The sequence below is a fragment of the Hypanus sabinus genome, chromosome 7 (genome assembly GCF_030144855.1).
Source record: "Hypanus sabinus isolate sHypSab1 chromosome 7, sHypSab1.hap1, whole genome shotgun sequence".
NCBI lineage: Eukaryota > Metazoa > Chordata > Chondrichthyes > Myliobatiformes > Dasyatidae > Hypanus > Hypanus sabinus.
In genome coordinates, this window is record NC_082712.1 from 15,894,199 (window position 1) to 15,914,256 (window position 20,058).

The window sequence follows — 20,058 nt, forward strand, 5'->3', positions numbered from 1 at the left end:
ATGATTTAGACGAGGGAATTAAATGCAGCATCTCCAAGTTTGTGGATGACACGAAGCTGGGCGGTGGTGTTAACTGTGAGGAGGATGCTAAGAGGATGCAGGGTGACTTGGATAGGTTAGGTGAGTGGGCAAATTCATGGCAGACGCTATTTAATGTGGATAAATGTGAAGTTATCCACTTTGGTGGCAAGATCAGGAAAACAGATTATTATCTGAACGATGGCTGATTAGGAAAAGGGGAGGTGCAACGAAACCTGGGTGTCATTGTACACCAGTCATTGAAGGTGGGCATGCAGGTACAGCAGGCAGTGAAAAAGGCGAATGGTATGTTGGCATTCATAGCAAAAGGATTTGAGTACAGGAGCAGGGAGGTTCTACTGCAGTTGTACAAGGCCTTGGTGAGACCGCACCTAGAATATTGTGTGCAGTTTTGTTCCCCTCATCTGAGGAAAGACGTTCTTGCCATAGAGGGAATACAAAGAAGGTTCACCCGGTTGATTCCTGGGATGGCAGGACTTTCATATGAAGAAAGACTGGATCGACTAGGCTTATACTCACTGGAATTTAGAAGATTGAGGGGGGATCTTATTGAAACGTATAAAATTCTAAAGGGATTGGACAGGCTAGATGCAGGAAGATTGTTCCTGATGTTGGGGAAGTCCAGAATGAGGGGTCACAGTTTAAGGATAAAGGGGAAGCCTTTTAGGACCGAGATGAGGAAAGATTTCTTCACACGGAGAGTAGTGAATCTGTGGAATTCTCTGCCACAGGAAACAGTTGAGGCCGGTTCATTGGCTATATTTAAGAGGGAGTTAGATATGGCCCTTGTGGCTAAAGGGATCAGGGGTATGGAGAGAAGGCAGGTACAGGGTTCTGAGTTGGATGATCAGCCATGATCATACTGAATGGCGGTGCAGGCTCGAAGGGCTGAATGGCCTACTCCTGCACCTATTTTCTATCTTTCTATGTTTCTAACAAAAACTAATTGAGAACATAGTCCCTTGTTCATTTGGGACACTATTTTTGTTAACTGGGGCAGGAGGATGTTGCCAAAGAGTTTCTAACTAGTGTCAGTGGCATGAACTTGTGTGGCTGTTCGACGTGACACTGTACTCAGAGCAAACGGTTTGTAAGTAGTATCACTTGTGTGTTTGTGTTCAAAAAGTAGCGATTCTTGGCACTCATAGTTGGAGAGAAATAAGCAATAAAACAATTCGGAACTGTTTTGCTTGGGGATGCCAGGAAGTGAAAAAGAAACAATTTCACTACTTCAACAAATTAGGGGGTATGAAGAATTTGAAAGTATCGACAATCATCTTGAATTTTACAATGAAACTGAAGATTTGGAGGATGCAGTTGTCCATTATCTGACTTGGTGTCTGCTGATTTTGTTAATTTACAGTCAATCAGGAGAACACAGCAGGACGCACTGGATGCTTTCCTCCGTCATTAGCAACTAATACACAGTCTTATTGTAATTATATTGGTGGTTTTCTAACTTGTTCTGTATTTCAGTTAAATACATCACTAGTTACTCAGTTATATTAGCTTGTGTTTTTATACCTCTTCAACTATTTCCAGAAACTTTCCCTAATTGACCACGTCCAAAACTACAGCTTTCTGTTTATTGATCTATCTGTTTGTTTGTATTTACACAGTCTTCTTTTTCACACTGGTTGTCTGTCTGTCTGTCTTTGTGTGCAGCTTTACATTGATTCCATCGCATTTCCCTGTTCTACTGTGAATGCCCCGCAAGAAAATGAACCTTGGGGATGCATATGGTGACTTTGATATAAATTTACAATGAATGTGGAACTTTGAGTTTGAAATTGCAAAGGTGGTCAGGGTTTGGGATTGAGTCAGGGTCTGGGATTATGTCAGGAATCATGGTCTGGGATCAGGTCAGAGGTCAGGGTTTGGGACTGTGTCAGAGATCAGGATCTGGGATCAGGTCAGAGGTCAGGGTTTGGGACTGTGTCAGAGGTGAGGGGTTGGAGACAGGTGGAAGGTCAGGGGTGGGGTCAGCATGAGACGGAGTTCAGGGCTGGAGTGGGTATGCACTGTTACCTGTTTCCGGGCACAGGGATCACAGGATGACCAGGATGACCAGTCTCCGATGGTACAGGAGGTGCTACAGCCGGCCAAGTTACAGGCGGTGCTCTCCTCCCCAGGGGAGCACAGATTTTCACAGTTGAACTTGCTGAAGTACTCATCCCTGTTGAACTGCCTGTGGTGGGAACAGGGCAGCTAGTGAGGGCAGAATCCTCCTCACCCTCGTCCCCCTCCTCCCCTCTTCATCATCATCCTCCTCCTCCCCCTCTTCTCCCCTCCCATCTGCTCCTCCACACTTCCACCTCTTCCTTCTCCACCTACTCCTCCCCTCAACTTCCCCTCTTCATGATCCTCCCCTTCCTCTCCTCCCCGTCTTCTCCACCTCCCTTCCTCTTCTAACCCTCTTCTGCACCCTTCTCACCCTCTTCCCCTCCACATCCTTCTTCTCCTCCTCCTCGCTACCTCCCCTTCTCAATTACCCTCACCCTCCTCCTCCAGCCCATCACCCACACCTTCAACCTCTATTTCTTCCTCCTCTTCCTCGCACTCCTCTCCCTCCTCCCGTCCTCTCCCCTCCCATCTCCTCCAACCTCTCCTGCTTCCCTTCCTCTTCCACCACCCCTCACCCTCCCTATCCTCCTTTTCCTCTTCTTCCCTCCTCCTCCATCATCACCCTCACCTCCCCCTCTCCCTCCCTCATTTTCCCTCCTTCTTCCTTCCTTCCCTCTTCCCCTCCTTAAATTCTCTCCCTCTTCTTCCCTCCTTGCCCCTGCTCAACTCCTATGCCCTTCCTCAACCTTACCTGCCCCTCACCTTGTCACCATTCCCCTCTCCCTCCTCTCCTCCCTACCTTCCTTTACCCCTCTGTACTTCCTTTTCACTCTTGCCTCTCTGACGGCCTGTGGGCCAGACTCTGACCTGCGCCGTGTGCTCAGTCCGCCCCCACAGGTCACAGAGCAGACCGTCCACTGGCTCCAGGGGTAGTGATCGCAGAAACATGCCAGGGCACCACCCACAAACAGGCCCAGCAGTACCAGAGCAAGGGGCGTGCGCCCCGTTCCCATCGCACAAGGATAGCAGGATATTGATGGGCTGAACAGTCTGAAACACACCCACAACAGCAGTACCATGATAAACAGGAGCTCCTCAGCCCAGAAACTTCCCACTCAACATACACTCCCTCCAAACTTACCATATCTCTCACCCTCATCCCCTCCATCACCATCAACCCCTCCATCACCCTCATCCCCACCATCACATCCCTCACCCTCAACCTCTCCCTCACCATCATCCCTCCAAACTAACCTCATCCTCTCCATCACCATCAACCCTTCCCTCATCCACTCCATCACCATCATCCACTCCATCACCATCCTCAACCCCTCCCTCACCCTCAACCCCTCCCTCACCCTCAACCCCTCTCTCACCCTCATCCCCTTCCATCACCATCAACCCCTTCCATCACCATCAACCCCTTCCATCACCATCAACCCCTTCCATCACCATCAACCCCTTCCATCACCCTCATCCCTTCCATCACCCTCAACCCCTCCCTCACCCTCAACCCCTCCCTCACCATCATCTCCTCCAAACTAACCACATTCCTCACCCTCATCCCCTCCATCACCATCAAATCCCTCACCATCATCCCCATCACCATCAACCCATCCCTCACCCTCATTCCCTATTTTCAACCTCATCCTTGCTTCCTTTCACCCTCAAACATCACCTTCACCTTCAACTACCTCACCCTTCCCTCACCTCATCCCCTCTCTTCACTCAAATACTCCCACACCCTCAATCCTACCCTCACCTTCTTCCCCTCCCTCACCCTCATTCTCTCTCTTCACCCTCAACTCCTCCCTCACACTCAACCATTCCCTCACTTTCATTCCTTCCTTCACCCTCATACTAAACCTCAACCTCATCCCTGCCTCACCCTCAAACCCAATCTCTCCACATTCCCTTCCTTCACACTCAAATCCTCCCTCACCCTCATCACCTCCCCTCCCTTCACCCTCAACCTTACTCTCGTACTGTCCCCACAACCTCAAAGCTTCTCTCACACCCTCAACTTCCTCACCACCAGCCCTCCTCTCACACTCATCCCCTCTCCTCATCCTCACCGCCTCCCCTCACCCTCACACACACTCTGTCCCCACACACGCCAGAATGGGAATCAGGCTGATTATGGGTGATGGATGATGTGTGATGTGTTGCTTTGTTGTCCCATACACAGTAAGACATGAGAAACTACATGCAGCCTGGATCAGAGAGTGTTAGTAACGAGAGATTGGATCACAAGAGTTGTTTTCTCTGGAGCGGCGGAGGCTGAGGGAGATCTGATAGAGCTTTATAAGATCATGAGTGGCTAGGCAGTGTGGACAGACAGGATGTTTTTCCCCAGTGTTGAAATGTCTAATGCCAGAGGGCAGAGTGCAAGTTGAGGGCAGACACACCAATGCTCATAGCAGGTTCAGCAGTGGAGAGAGTGAGCAATTCCCAGTTCCTGGGTGTCAATGTCTCTGAGGATTTAACCTGATCCCAATGTAAAGTATTGGTGCAGCTACAAAGGAGGCCCAACAGTAGCCATACGCACGAACTGCTGCAAGAACTCAGCAGGCTAGGTGACCCCTTTGGAAAAGAGTAGGCCGAGACCTTCGTCAGTTCCGTAGAAGCTCCCGGGCCTGCTGAGCTCCTCCAGCAGTCTGCATGTGTTGCTCGGATTTCCAGCAACGGCAGATTTTCTCTTGTTTGCGAACAGTAGCTATACTTATTTAAGAGTTTGAATGTTACCAAAAACATACAAAAATTTCTACAGATGTACCATGGAGAGCATTCTAACGGGCTGCATCAGCGTCTGGTCTGGAAGGGCCACTGCACAGGATCGAAGTAAGCTGCAGAAAGTTGTACATTCAGTCAGCCTCTCCCACGTGAAGCCTCCTCACTGGCGACACACGGAAACTGAGCTCCGTTTGAACTCAGGCTGAACTACAGAGGGCGGGGAGGAGGTTTGCCCCCCTGCACAAGCAGCACGCAGGCCCACCAGTGTGGACACGCCCTGGTGCTCGTGAACCAGATCTCCAGCTATGGGCAAATAGCCCCAATGCCCTGTGGGCCGCTCAGGAGAAGCGAAGCCTATGGGAGTAAGCCCAGACAGCAAATCCGGAGTGGAGCCCCGAGGCGGCTGGACGTCACTGAACATCCTTCCGGCAGCCAGCTGGTACCAAACTTGTTGCTTCATAAGCTTTCCTTTGGATGGCAATGGCGAGGGTGAGAGGGGCATCTCCAAACCTTCCACCCAGGCTTGTGGTGATCGTCACCATCACCCGTTGTCCTTGGAGACAGACGGAGGCCAACCACCACTGGGTATGGTGTACACACAGTCTGAGGCAGATGGACCACAGGAGCATCAGAAATTCACAAAGCTGCTTCTCTACTTCTTCCTTCTGCTATGATTCTGCTGCTGAGCTGTCTGCAATCGGAGCCGGTGACTTACGTTTCCCTCTCACTTGATGCGACTGCTAGAAGGTGTCTGCATTTCACAGGACTCTCGCCCACCTGCTCCTGGAGGATGGTGTTCGACACTTGTGTCTTGGGCAATCTTCAATTGATGTGATAAGGTTTAATCCAACATTACATTTAAAATTTGGAAAGATATTGCACTCAATAATTTTACCTGGAGGAAATCTGTTCAAGAAGAAGCGACGTTACATGGAAACGACCTCCACTGTGCCAAAGAGAATGTGGCAGTTGTGAGAGGAGACAGTGAACAACCGAAAAACCCACACTGACCAGAGTGACCACTGACCCAAACACTGACCACAGTCACACTGACCACAGTGTCACTGACCCAAACGCTGACCACAGTGACCACTGACCCAAACGCTGACCACAGTGTCACTGACCCAAACACTGACCAGAGTGACACTGACCACAGTGTCACTGACCCAAACACTGACCAGTGTCACTGACCCAAACACTGACCAGTGACCACTGACCCAAACACTGACCAGTGTCACTGACCCAAACACTGACCAGTGTCACTGACCAGTCACACTGACCCAAACACCGACCACAGTGTCACTGACCCAAACACTGACCACAGTGTCACTGACCAGTCACACTGACCCAAACACCGACCACAGTGTCACTGACCCAAACACTGACCACAGTGTCACTGACCAGTCACACTGACCCAAACACCGACCACAGTGTCACTGACCCAAACACCGACCAGAGTGACACTGACCAGTCACACTGACCACAGTGTCACTGACCCAAACGCTGACCACAGTGGCACTGACCCAAACGCCGACCACAGTGACACTGACCCAAACGCCGACCGCAGTCACACTGACCCAAACGCTGACCAGAGTGACCACTGACCCAAACACTGACCACAGTCACCCTGACCCAAACACTGACCAGAGTGACCACTGACCCAAACACTGACCACAGTCACCCTGACCCAAACACTGACCAGAGTGACCACTGACCCAAACACTGACCACAGTCACACTGACCACAGTGTCACTGACCCAAACACTGACCCTCGTCACCACTAACTCTTGCCCACACTACACCAGAATACATGGGTGATGGTTCAGCCCGTACATCTACCTGAGGACTGAGCAATCGATAATCCCAAGTCCAGTCCAGTCACTTTTATTGCCATTTCGACCATAACTGCTGGTACAGTGCATAGTAAAAATGAGACAACGTTTTTCAGGACCATGGTGTTACATTACACAGTACAAAAAACTAGACTGAACTATGTAATAACAACACAGAAAAAACTACGCTAGACCTACACAGGACTGCATAAAGTGCACAAAACAGTGCAAGCATTACGATAAATAATAAACAGGACAATAAACACAGTAGAGAGCAGTAAGTTGGTGTCAGTCCAGGCTCTGGGTATTGAGGAGTCTGATGGCTTAGGGGAAGAAACTGTTACATAGTCTGGTCGTGAGAGCCCAAATGCTTCGGTGCCTTTTCCCAGACGGCAGGAGGGAGAAGAGTTTGTATGAGGGTGCATGGGGTCCTTCATAATGTTGTTTGCTTTGCAGATGCAGCTGCTCAGGATGATCTCAATACAACCCCTGTAGAATGTGATGAGGATGTGGGGTGGGAGATGGACTTTCCTCAGCCTTCGCAGAAAGTAGAGATGCTGCTGGGCTTTCTTTACTATGGAGCTGGTGTTGAGGGACCGGGTGAGATTCTCCGCTAGGTGAACACCAAGAAATTTGGTGCTCTTTACGATCTCTACCGAGGAGCCGTCGATGTTCAGTGGGGAGTGGTCGCTCTGTGCCCTCCTGAAGTCAACAACCATCTCTTTTGTTTTGTTCACATTCAGAGACAGGTTGTTAGCTCTGCACCAGTCCGTTAGCTGCTGCACCTCCTCTCTGTAAACTGACTCGTCGTTCTTGCTGATGAGACCCACAACAGTCGTGTCATCGGCGAACTTGATGATATGGTTCGAGCTGTGTGTTGCAGCACAGTCGTGGGTCAGCAGAGTGAACAGCAATGGACTGAGCACACAGTCCTGGGGAGCCCCCGTGCTCAGTTTGATGGTGTTGGAGATGCTGCTCCCGATCCAGACTGACTGAGGTCTCCCAGTCAGGAAGTCTAGGATCCAGTTGCAGAGAGAGGTGTTCAGGCCCAGTAGGCTCAGCTTTCTAATCAGGTGCTGAGGGATGATTGTGTTGAATGCTGAACTGAAGTCTATTAACAGCATCCGAACGTACGTGTCTTTTTTGTCCAGGTGGGTTAGGGCCAGGTGGAGGGTGATGGCAATGGCGTCATCTGTTGAGCAGTTGGGACGGTACGCAAACTGCAGGGGGTCCAGTGAGGGGGGCAGCAGGGTCTTGATATGCCTCATGACGAGCCTCTCGAAACACTTCATGTTGATGGGTGTGAGTGCAACGGGAAGGTAGTCATTGAGGCAGGACCTGAGGAGAATACCTGAACATGGATTGTATATTAAGTTTATCTGCAGCCCTGGTCAATAGTTTCCTGGAGCTGTGGACAGCAGTTAATTGCAAACGAGACAATGCTGATTAACAGTCACCCCGTGGGTACAAAGAAGGAGGTGTGAAAATTACCTCTAATTCAAAGGAAGCATTGCAGATATATTGTAACTACAGAATTTCCCATTTCCCTCGGGATCAATAAAGTATGTCTGTCTGTCAGTCTGAATTGACCTGCTTTTACCTTTGATCTGTAGCATCTGAAATGTCATGTATTGGGTCAAGAGGGCCTTCCTCCAAGGGCGTCTCATTTTATTGAATAAAACTCTCCCACTAGCTTCTGTATCTGTCCAGGGACTGTTCCCGTTACAACAGGAGACACAGACTCAACGTTTCAGGAATGGCTCCCTTCCGACAGCCATCAGAGTGCTGAACGGTCTATGAACCCATGTGCACTATTCTGACTCTCTTCTTGCACTATTGGATTTAATTTTGTTTTGTTTAAATTGTAATTTACAGTTTTAATTATCATGTGCTTCACTGTACTGTTGCCGCTAAACCACCAATTTCACGATGTATGCCGGTGATACTGAACCTGCGTGGAGCAGGGTACAGGCACAGTAACGTTCCAGCTCTCTGAAGCCCTGCTTAGACCACACGAGTATTGTGCTGAAGAACAACCGCAGCCTGTCCAGTCTCTCGTTACAATTCCAGTCCCACCGACATCCTCGTGAATCGTTTAGCCCTCTTCTCACTCCCACCATCAGCGAGGCAGTGCGTTCGACGTTTGGGCACAGCTCCTCCTCTCCGCCATCAGATTTCTGAACGGCCCATGAACATTACCCCGTTACCTCACTCTTGCACACTGTATTTACTCTAATTTATAGTCATCTTTATGTTCGGCATTGAGCCACTGCCACCAAAACAAATAACTTCACACGTCAGTGAGATCAAACCCAATTCTGATTCCCGAGCTATCTACTATGGAATTGCAAGCACTTCAACCAAAATGTAATGAGAAAAAGTGAGGAAAGAGATATGTGCACCTTTGTTCCAGAACTTTCTGGAAGGCACTTGAGTTTGTGTAGAGTAAGGTGACAGCGAGGTATTATCAGAGGCGGAAGGAATTTGCCTTGACGGAGATGGTACTCACCCCGGTGTCCACAGCCCAGCCTGAATTCCGTCTGGCTGGATGCTCCCCTGTTTATCCCCCTGCCTCTGTTGGTTTATCGGATCACAGATTTATTTTCCTCTAAACACGGCTGCCGATGGGGCAGAAAGAAAAACAAAACAGGATAGGCAGGGACAGGAAGGTGATAGGAGCCCACGGAGAGATACTGCAGTGAGGAAGCTTCCCACCATGGGAGGGGTGTTACTGAGGGAGCTTCCCACCATGGGAGGGGTGGTACTGAGGGAGCTTCCCACCATGGGAGGGGTGGTACTGAGGGAGCTTCCCACAATGGGAGGGGTGATACTGAGGGAGCTTCCCATCATGGGAGGGGTGGTACCGAGGGAGCTTCCCACCATGGGAGGGGTGGTACTGAGGGAGCTTCCCACCATGGGAGGGGTGGTACTGAGGGAGCTTCCAATCATGAGAGATGGTACCGAGGGAGCTTCCACCACAGGAAGGGGTGGTACTGAGGGAGCTTCTACTATGGGAGGGGGAAGTACTGAGGGAGCTTCTACTATGGGAGGGGTGCTACTGAGGGAGCACCAGGAGAGGTACTGCAGCGAAGGAGCATCCCAGAATGGGAGGGGTGGTTCTGAGGGAGTGCCTCACTGGGCGAAAGAGGGGCAGTAATATGGGAGGGGGTGGACATGGATAAGAGAATGGTGGTGTGGTTTGGAGTGAAGGTGACAGGAGGAAAGTGAGGAAGATGAACAAGAGAGAGGGGAGATGGAGAGATGGAGTGGGGATGAGGAGGTGAGGGGGGGATGAGGAGGTGAGGGGGAGATAGGGTGAGGGAGAAATGGGGAGGGATGAGGAGGAAGATGAGGGGGAGAAGGGGTGAGGAGGGAGAGGGAGAGATGGGGAAGGGATCAGGGGGAGATGGGGATGAGGATGAGGAGGAGGGAGAGGGGAGATGGGATGAGGAGGAGGGAGTGATGGGGAGGAGATGAGGGGAGGGGATGAGGGAGAGATGGGAGGGGGAGATGGGGAGGGGATGAGGGGAAGATGGGGAGGGGATGAGGAGGAGGGAGAGGGGTGATTGGATGAGGGGGAGATGGGGTGAGGAGGAGGGAGTGATGGGGAGGAGATGAGGGGGAGATGGGGAGGGGATGAGGAGGAAGATGAGGGGGAGAAGGGGTGAGGAGGGAGAGGGAGAGATGGGGAAGGGATCAGGGGGAGATGGGGATGAGGATGAGGAGGAGGGAGAGGGGAGATGGGATGAGGAGGAGGGAGTGATGGGGAGGAGATGAGGGGAGGGGATGAGGGAGAGATGGGAGGGGGAGATGGGGAGGGGATGAGGGGAAGATGGGGAGGGGATGAGGAGGAGGGAGAGGGGTGATTGGATGAGGGGGAGATGGGGTGAGGAGGAGGGAGTGATGGGGAGGAGATGAGGGGAGGGAGGGGTGATGGAGAGGGGATGAGGGGGAGATGCAGAGGGAATGAGGATGAGTGAGGGGGTGATGGGGAGGGGATGAGGGGGTGATGGGGAGGGGATGAGGAGAAGAGAGAGGGGTGATGGGAAGGGGGAGATAGGGAGGAGATGAGGGGTTGATGCGGAGGGAATGAGGAGGAGTGAGAGGGGAGATGGGGGAGGGGGAGGGGATGAGGAGGGAGAGGGGTGATTGGATGAGGGGATGGGGTGAGGAGGAGGGAGTGATGGGGAGGAGATGAGGGGGAGATGGGGAGGGGATGAGGAGGAGGAGATGGGGAGGGGATGAGGAGGAGGAGATGGGGAGGGGATAAGAGGGAGTTGCGTGGAGGAGGGAGGGGAGGTATGATACGGTGGGTGTTTGATGGGGGAGGGCCCGGCTGGCCGTAGTTTCATAGACAGACTTTCGGGAAGTGGGTGGGACAGTCCAGGAGCAGAAACACTGAGGGTATGAGACTGGGTGGACGTTCCTGGACTAAGGAGGAGCCGACAGCCACAAGGATTGTCCCCTGGGACAGGCTGAGGAACTGAATGGGAACAGTTTGTGTTTACGGGGAATAAGTGTTTACAGGGATCGAGCACCAATGTCATCTGGGCTCCAACAGATATGGAGTGCTCCCAGCTGTTACTCCTGTCCCCTGAGGTCAGTCTGGAGCTGGTGCTGGGAAGGGGTGTATTACTTCCAGTAAATGGGATGGTGGGGGAGGGAATGTTGGCTGTGTTACAGCTGAAATGGACAGCAGAGACGCAGGGGAGCAGAGAGACAGGATCACTGATGGTCCGTGCCTTTCCTAACAGCCTCTGGACTCTAAAACCAAATGGGAGTCTTTTCCAAAACACAGCTAGGGAAAGCAGCTGGGGTCAGTGAACAGACAGCCCACAGCCTGAGCAGATTAGCCAACAGCAAGGTCTTGTTTACGAACCTTAAGATTTAAAAGGTTAGCTTTACTTGTCACAAAACATATAGAGGAATATGTCACTCGGGTCAATGACCAACTGAGTCCAGGATGTGCTGGGGCAACCCACGAGGGTCACCACATGTTCTGGCACTGACATATCATATCCACAATGTCCAGCAGAGCAGCTCCAACAACAGCAAAACAAACCCCTGTCCCAGTCCCCCACTCACTCACCAGCAGTGGGCCTTTAATCCTTGGCCCCAGTCTCTCAGACTCACAGATATTGGGCCCCCAGCCTCCAGTCCCTGGCCTGGACCTGGAGACTTGACTTTTTGGCCTCTACCTCCAGCCTTGTTGATTTCCGTCTTCAACTGCGGGCTTTCTTACTCCAGACATGCTGCCTCTGAATCTCAACCTTCGGCTTTTCCCTCCAGGCTTTGTCTACCTCTGGGCATCAACCCAGCACTTGCTGGTCATGAGTGTGACCTTTGGGCCTTGACTCCAGCACTCACTGTCACAAGGTTGACCTTTGGGCCTTGACCCCAGCACTCACTGTCACAGGGTTGACCTTTGGGCCTTGACCCCAGCACTCACTGTCACAGCTTTGATCTTTGAGCCTCAGCTTCTGGACTCACATTGACCTCTGACCCCATTAACCTGAGGGAGAGGTCATTGACCCTCATGACAGCCATCCATATGGGGTCTCCTTAGCGCCTGACTGCCAAGATTGCTGACCTTTGAACCTTGCTAATCAGCTGCTGCACCTGTAGGTTGTCCTTAATACCCTGGCAGTTGGTTCCTTCAAGCATCAACACAAGCCAATCTCACATCATTTAACGAACACACTGCTATTTAACCAACCTGCTGTATGCAACTTTATCCAGAAGTCCAGATACACCACATCTACTGATCCCCCTTATCATGTCTCTCAAAGGTCTTCAGTACGTTCAGCAAGTGTGATTTTCCCTTCCTTAAGACCATAAAGCCAGCTGTGTTGGTCTATTTGGGCCACCGAGTCTGCTCCGCCATTCCATCATGGCTGATCCTCTCAACCCATTCTCCTGCCTTCTCCCCATAATCTCTGATGCCTGGACTAATCACAAACATATCAACTTCCCCTTTAAATATTGTATATCCAATGATTTGACCTCCACAGCCATCTCTGGTGACAAATCCCACAGATTCATCACCCTCTGGCTAAAGAAATTCCTTCTCATCTCTGTCCTAAATGGGTATCCCTCTAGTCTAAGGCTGGGCCCTCTGGTCTGAGACTCCCCCACTACAGGAAAATTCCTCTCCACATCCACTCTATCTGTGCCCTCTGGTCCTAGACTCCCCCACTGTAGGAAACATCCTCTCCACATCCACTCTATCTGTGCCCTCTGGTCCTAGACTCCCCCACTATAGGAACATCCTCTCCACATCCACTCTATCTGTGTCCTCTGGTCCTAGACTCCCCCACTGTAGGAAACATCCTCTCCACATCCACTCTATCTGTGCCCTCTGGTCCTAGACTCCCCCACTGTAGGAAACATCCTCCTCACATTCACTCTGTCTGGGCCTTTCAATATTCGATAGATTTCAATGGAACACCCCCTTATTTTTCTAAATTCCAGCAAGTACAGGCCCAAAGCCATCAATCGCTCCTCATATGCAAATTCTTTCCTTATGGGGATCAACGCCCTTAATGTCCAAACAGAAGAGCAGATTGTGGATTACAGGAGGAATGGGGACAGGCTCGCCCTGTTTAACATCAGTGGATCTGCAGTTGAGAGGATGAGTAGTTTCAATTTCCTTGGTATACACATCACTGAAAATCTCATCTGGACTGTACACACCGGCTCTGTAGCGAAAAACAGAAGATCTGATTGTGGATTACAGGAGGAATGGAGACAGGCTCAGCCTGATCAACATCAGTGGGTCTGCAGTTGAGAGGGTGAGTAGTTTCAAGTTCCTCAGCATACACATCACCGATGATCTCACCTGGACTGTACACACCGGCTCTGTGGTAAAAAAAAACAACAGCAGCAGGTGTGTAAAGAAGGCCTGGAAGATCATCGGGGTCACCGGTCACCCCAAACCATGAACTGTTTCAGCTGCTTCCGTCTGCAGCGTTAAAGCCAGGACCAACAGGCTACAGGACAGCTTCTTTCTACAAGCCATTAGACTTCTAAACTCACATGTCTGTACATTGTGATGGAGTCATAATGCAAAGATCTTTACTCCCTCACGTTGTGGAATAGATGTAAGATTTAAACAAATTCAATACAATTTTTTCTCGTGAATCTCCTTTGAATCCTCTCCAAGGCCAGCACTTCCTTTCTAAGATAAGGAGCTCAGAACTGTTCACAATACTCAAGGTGAGGCCTCACCAGTGCCTTATAAAGCCTCAGCATCACATCCTTGCTTTTATATTCTAGCCCTCTTGAAATGAATGTTAACATTGCATTTGCCTTCCTCACCACTGACTCAATGTGCAAAGTAACCTTTAGGGAATCCTGTACGAGGACTCCTAAGTCCCTCTGCACCTCTGACATTTGAATTTTCTTCCCGTTTAGAAAATAATCCGCACCTTTATTCCTTCTGCCAAAGTGCAAGACCATACACTTCCCGACACCGTATTCCATCTGGCACTTCTCTGCCCATTCTCCTGGTCTGTCCAAGTCCTCCTGTAGACTAACTGCCTCTCAGCCTATCACAATCAGAATCAGGTTTATCGTTGTGAAATTTGTTAACTTAGCAGCAGCAGTTCATTGCAATACATAATCTAGAAGAAGAAAAATAAATAAACAAGTAAATCAATTTCAGTATACGTATATTGAATAGATTAAAATTGTGCAGAAAAAGAAATACTGTATATTAAAAAAAAAGTGAGGTAGTGTCCAAGGGTTCAATGTCCATTTAGGAATCGGATGGTGGAGGGGAAGAAGCTGTTCCTGAATCCCTGAGTGTGTGACTTCAGGTATCTGTGCCTCCTACCTGAAGGTAACAATGAGAAGAGGGCTTCCCCTGGGTGCTGGAGGTCCTTAATAATAGATGTTGCCTTTCTGAGACACTGTTACCTGAAGATGTTCTGGATATTTTATAGGCTAGTTCCCAAGATGGAGCTGACTAGATTTACAACCCTCTTCAGCTTCTTCCAGTCCTGTTCAGTAGCCCCTCCATGTCAGACAGTGATGCAGCCTGTCAGAATGCTCTCCATGGTACATTTATAGAAGTTTTTGAGTGTATTTGTTGACATGCCAAATCTCTTCAAACTCCGAATAAAGTATAGTTGCTGTCTTGCCTTCTTTATAACTGCATCGATATGTTGGGACCAGGTTAGGTTCTCAGAGATTTTGACACCCAGAAACTTGAAACTGCTCACTCTCTGCACTTCTGATCCCTCTATGAGGATTGGTATGTGTTCCTTCGTCTTACCCTTCCTGAAGTCCACAATCTGCTCTTTCGTTTTACTGATGTTGAGTGCCACGTTGTTGCTGTGATACCATTCCACTAGTTGGCATATCTCACTCCTGTACGCCCTCTCGTCACCACCTGAGATTCTCCCAACAATGGTTATATCATCAGCAAATTTGTAGATGGTATTTGAGCTATGCCTAGCCACACAGTCATGGGTATCTAGAGAGTAGAGCAGTGGGCTGAGCACACACCCCTGAGGTGCACCAGTGTTGATCGTCAGTGAGGAGGATATGTTATCACCAATCCACACAGATTGTGATCTTCTGGTTAGGAGGTCGAGGATCCAATTTCAGAGGGAGGTACAGAGGCCCAGGTTCTGTAACTTCTCAATCAGGATTGTGGGAATGCTGGTGTTAGTCGAAGAACAGCATCCTGATGTAGGTGCTTGTGTCGTCCAGGTGGTCTAAAGCCGTGTGAAGAACCATTCAGATTGCATCTGTTGTTGATCTATTGTGGCGATAGGCAAATTGCAATGGGTCCAGGTCCTTGCTGAGGTAGGAGTTCAGTTTGGTCATGACCAAACTCTCAAAGCATTTCATCACTGTCGATGTGAATGCGACTGGGCGATAGTCATTAAGGCAGCCCACATTATTCTTCTTAGGCACCGGTATAATTGTTGCCTTTTTGAAACAAGTGGGAACTTCCACCCATAGCAGTGAGAGATTGAAAATGTCCTTGGATACACCCACCAGTTGATTGGCACAGGTTTTCAGAGCTGTACCAGGTACTCCATCAGGACCTTCTGCCTTGCGAAGGTTCACTCTCTTTAGAGACAGTCTAACATCGGCCTCTGAGACAGAGATCACAGGGTCATCAGGTACAGCAGGGATCTTCACAGCTGTAGTAATATTCTCTCTTTTAAAGCGGGTATAGAAGACATTGAGTTCATCTTTTAGTGAAGCAGATCTTTGTATCATCTGCTAACTTGGTCACAAAGCCATCAATTCCATCATCCATATCATTGACATATAATGTATAAAGAAACAGTCCCAGCACCAACCCCTGTAGAACACCTCTGGTCACTGGCAGCCAACCAGAAAATGCCCTCTTTATTTCCTTTGTCTCCTGCCAATCAGCCAATCTTCTATCTATCCTAGTACCTTTCCTGTAGTACCACGGGATCTTATCTTGTTCAGCAGCCTCATGTTTGGTACCTTGTCAAAGGCCTTCTGAAACTCCAAATAAACACCATCCACTGACTCTCCTTTGTCTATCCTGCCTGTTATTTCCTCAAAGAATTCAAACAGATTTCTCAGGCAAGATTTTTCCTTGAAGAAACCATGCTGACTTTGTCCTGTTTTATCACGTGCCTCCAAGTACCCTGAGACCTCATCCTTAATAATCCGACATCTTCCCAGCCACTGAGGTCAGACTGACTGGCCTATAATATCCTTTCTTCTGCCTCTTTTCCTTCTTGAAGTGTGGAATGACATTTACAATTCACAAGAATCAGTATCAGAATCTTGGGAAATTTCATCTTTCCTTTCCTAATGGCTTTTTACTTTTTGTTGGTACTTAAAAGCTTCCCAATCCTCTAACTTCCCACTAATTTGAGCTGTATTATATGCCCTCTCTTTGGTTTTTATGCTGCCTTTGACTTCTTGTTAGCTATGGTTATATCATCCTCTCCTTAGAATACTTCTTCATTTTTGGGATGTATCTGTCCTGCACCTTTCAAATTGCTCCCAGAAACTCCAGCCATTGCTGTTCTACCATCACCCCTGCTAGTGTCCCCTTCCAGTCAACTTTGGCCATCTCCTCCCTCAGGCCTCTGTACATCACTATTGTTGTTTGTCCTTTGGAGTTGAAGACGACCACGACTTCTGTCAGGTGGAGGGTTTGTGACTGTGGGTCTGGAGGTGACTGGTGAGGCCAATCTGGGCCCTGAAAGCTCGCCCACATGTGGGACACATGAGGGTAGGTGCTGCAGTGGAAGTGGAGGTAGCTCGAGCCTTGTGCGTGGCGCATTTCCTCTGAGCCCCTGTGGTGCGTCTGATTTCTGCTGCATACGCTCCTTTAGTGGTCCTGCTCCACCAGGTTGGCGGTCCAGAGCAAGCAATTCCCAGCTACTGGGATTGATGCTGAGGTCTTTGAGGGACACTTTGAGGCAATCTTTGAAACATTTCTTCTGCCCTCCAACTGAGCGCTTGCCCTGGCTCAGCTCTCCATACAGCAGCTGTTTTGGTAGTCGACTGTCAGACATCCTGACGACATGGCCAGCCCATCTGGCTTGGGCTTTCTGTAGGAGGGTGTTGACGCTGTGGGTGCTAGCCCGCTCCTGCACCTCCGTGACTGGGACTTTGTCCTGCCATCGTACGTGGAGAAGTCTGCGGAGGCAGCTCAAGTGGAAGTGGTTGAGCTGTTTAGCGTGTCTGCTGTAGACAGTCCAGGTCTCGCTGGCATAGAGGAGGGTGGTGAGAACCACTGCTCGGTAGACCTTCAGCTTGGTGGTAAGGCTGAGTCCTCTCCACTCCCATACATTCTCACGGAGTCTCCCAAAGGCAGCACTGGCTTTGGCAATTCTGTTGCTGATCTCTGCATTTACGTTCACTGCTCATGATAGAATACTGCCCAGATAAGTAAAGCTGTCGACTGCCAGTAGCTTCTGCCCCTTTACTGTGATGTATGGTTCCTGGTAGGGCTTTCCGGGTGCGGGCTGGTACATCACTTCGGTCTTTTTGGTGCTGGTTGTAAGTCCAAAGTTGTCACAGGCTTGTGAGAGGCAGTCCATTTCTCGCTGCAACTTCTGCTCTGTGCTGGCGTTGAGGGCGCAATCATCAGCGAATAAGAGGTCTCTGACGACGGCCTCCTTTACCTTTGTAACAGCCTATAGACGCCGGAGGTTGAATAGCCCACCGCCAGTCCTGTATCTGACGTGTATACCATCCTGACAATCACGGAAGGCATCATTCAGCATAGCAGAGAAGACCATGCTAAATAGTGTAGGGGCGAGAACGCATCCTTGCTTCACACCGTTCGTCACTGGGAAGGCTTCTGACTTGTCACCAGCATCCAAAACTTTCACCATCATGCCATCGTGGAACTGCCGAACAATCATGATGAACCTGCTAGGGCAGCCAAACTTCTCCATTGTCTTCCATAAGCCATCTCTGCCGACTGAATCAAATGCCTTGGTCAGATCGACGAAGGTCATAAAGAGGTCGCTGTGCTGCTCTTGAAATTATTCCTGGAGTTGGTGTGCAGCAAATATCATGTCGACAGTTCCACGCTCTGCACGGAAGCCACACTGGTTTTCTGGGAGGAGACCTTGCTCAAGGTGTTGGAGAAGGTGATTAAGCAGGACGCGAGTCAAGATCATCCCAGCTATGGACAGGAGGGAGATGCCTCGGTGATTGTCACAAGACTGGCGGTTGCCTTTCCTCTTGTAGATGTGGACTATGCTGGCATCTTTCAACTGCTGCAGGACCGTTCCTTCATTCCACATAGACTGTAAGAGCTCAGCCAGCTTCTGCATCGTGAATGGGCCTCCTGCTTTGTAGACTTCAGCAAGGATTGCATCTGGTCCTGGTGCTTTGCTACAAGAAAGTTGCCTGATGGCTTTTCTGACTTCTTCTTCTGTGGGGAGGTTGTCAAGGTCCAGGTTGATCTCCACCTGAGGTAGGTGAGCAATGGCCTCATCATTGACTTTGGCAGGGCGGTTGAGGACCTGGTTGAAGTGTTCAGCCCATCTCTCCAAAATCTGCTTTTTCTCTGTCAGCAGCCGAGTCCCATCTGCACTGAGGATGGGGAAGAAGCCAAAGGACTGAGGTCCATACATAGCCTTCAAAGCGTCGTAGAAACGCTTGGTGTCGTTACTGTCTGCGTAGCCCTGGATCTCATCGGCCTTATTGCTGAACCAGACATCCTGCATCTCACGGAGTTTCTTCTGCACTTTCCGTCTTGTGCTGGCGAAGGCATCTATCTTCACTTGTGATGTGGGATTGTTCTGGTGCGCTCTGAACAGTTGGTGTTTCTCTGACAACAATGCCTGTATCTCCTCGTCGTTCTCATCGAACCAGTCTTGATGTCTACGGATTGCTGCTCCGAGATGTTCGAGAGCAGTAGAGTAGACTGCATCTCTGAAAGCCGTCCACTGCTCTTCAGTGCTGGTGTGGTCATCCTGGGGTGTGTCAAGCAGCCTGCTATCTAGGTCTTCACAAAATTCTTCTGCAACTACGCTGCTTGGAGACATTGAGCCTCTTTGCAGTCTTCTGGCCTTGGGGTCTTCTCACAGGCAGGATGTGAAATTTAAACTTGGACACTATGAGTCGATGATCCGTCCAGCAGTCAGCTCCACACATGACCTTTGTCACTCTCATGTCTTGCCAGTCCCTCTTTCTGGTGATGACATAGTCGATCAGATGCCTGTGTCTGGAGCATGGATGCATCCAAGATGTCTTGTTATGGGTAGGGAGGTGGAATAGGGTGTTGGTGATGACAAGGTCATGCGTAGCACATGTCTTGAGGAGCAGCAGGCCATTGCTGTTACACTTGCCAATACCACGTCTTCCAAGAATCCCTTCCCAGGTCTGGTAATCTGTCCCCACTCTGGCGTTAAAGTCCCCGAGGACAATAAGCTTCTCTGACTGTGGGACTGCTGCTATGAGGGTGTCAAGTTCTTCATAGAACTTATCTTTGATGTCATCTGGGTTGGTCATTGTTGGGGCATATGCGCTGATCAGCGTTGCACTCCTCTTATTGCCAAGCGGGAGCCGAAGCGTCATCAGCCGATCGTTGATGCCCTCTGGAAGCTTGGCAAGTTTACGAGCGAGGTGGGATCGGATGGCAAATCCAATGCCAGCCTCTCATCATTCAGTGCTGCTGCGACCGCTCCAGAAGAAGGTGTACCCACCAGCACGTTCTGTAAGCTGGCCCTTGTCTGCTAGGCGTGTTTCGCTGAGTGCTGCAATGTCCACGTTATAGCGGGCTAATTCTTTAGCAACCAGTGCTGTTCTTTCTAGTCTGACAGCCTTGATGATGTCAAGCAGAGTTCACACGCTCCATGTGCTAAGGATGAGCACCTTCACTTTCGTCTTCTTTGTAGTTCGACCGCTGAGTGGGATCCCTGTCAGC

The 20,058-nt window shown here is 50.0% G+C and overlaps 1 protein-coding gene across 3 annotated transcripts in view; it reads right to left on the bottom strand.

The window, feature by feature from the left end:
* Window positions 1–20,058, bottom strand: part of c6 (complement component 6) — a 119,823-nt gene that overhangs the window by 95,546 nt on the left and 4,219 nt on the right. Inside the window, exons 1-3 of one of the 3 annotated variants that reach the window (XM_059974262.1) lie at window positions 9,178–9,324; window positions 2,971–3,153; window positions 2,068–2,227 (exon numbers count right to left, since the gene is read on the bottom strand). In XM_059974262.1, coding sequence (XP_059830245.1) covers window positions 2,068–2,227; window positions 2,971–3,116 — 306 coding nt within the window. In that variant the 5' untranslated portion in view covers window positions 3,117–3,153; window positions 9,178–9,324. Of the gene's footprint in view, window positions 1–2,067; window positions 2,228–2,970; window positions 3,154–4,081; window positions 4,088–9,177; window positions 9,325–20,058 lie in introns of those variants that run through there. The other 2 variants (XM_059974263.1, XM_059974261.1) reach the window with 2 other exon arrangements.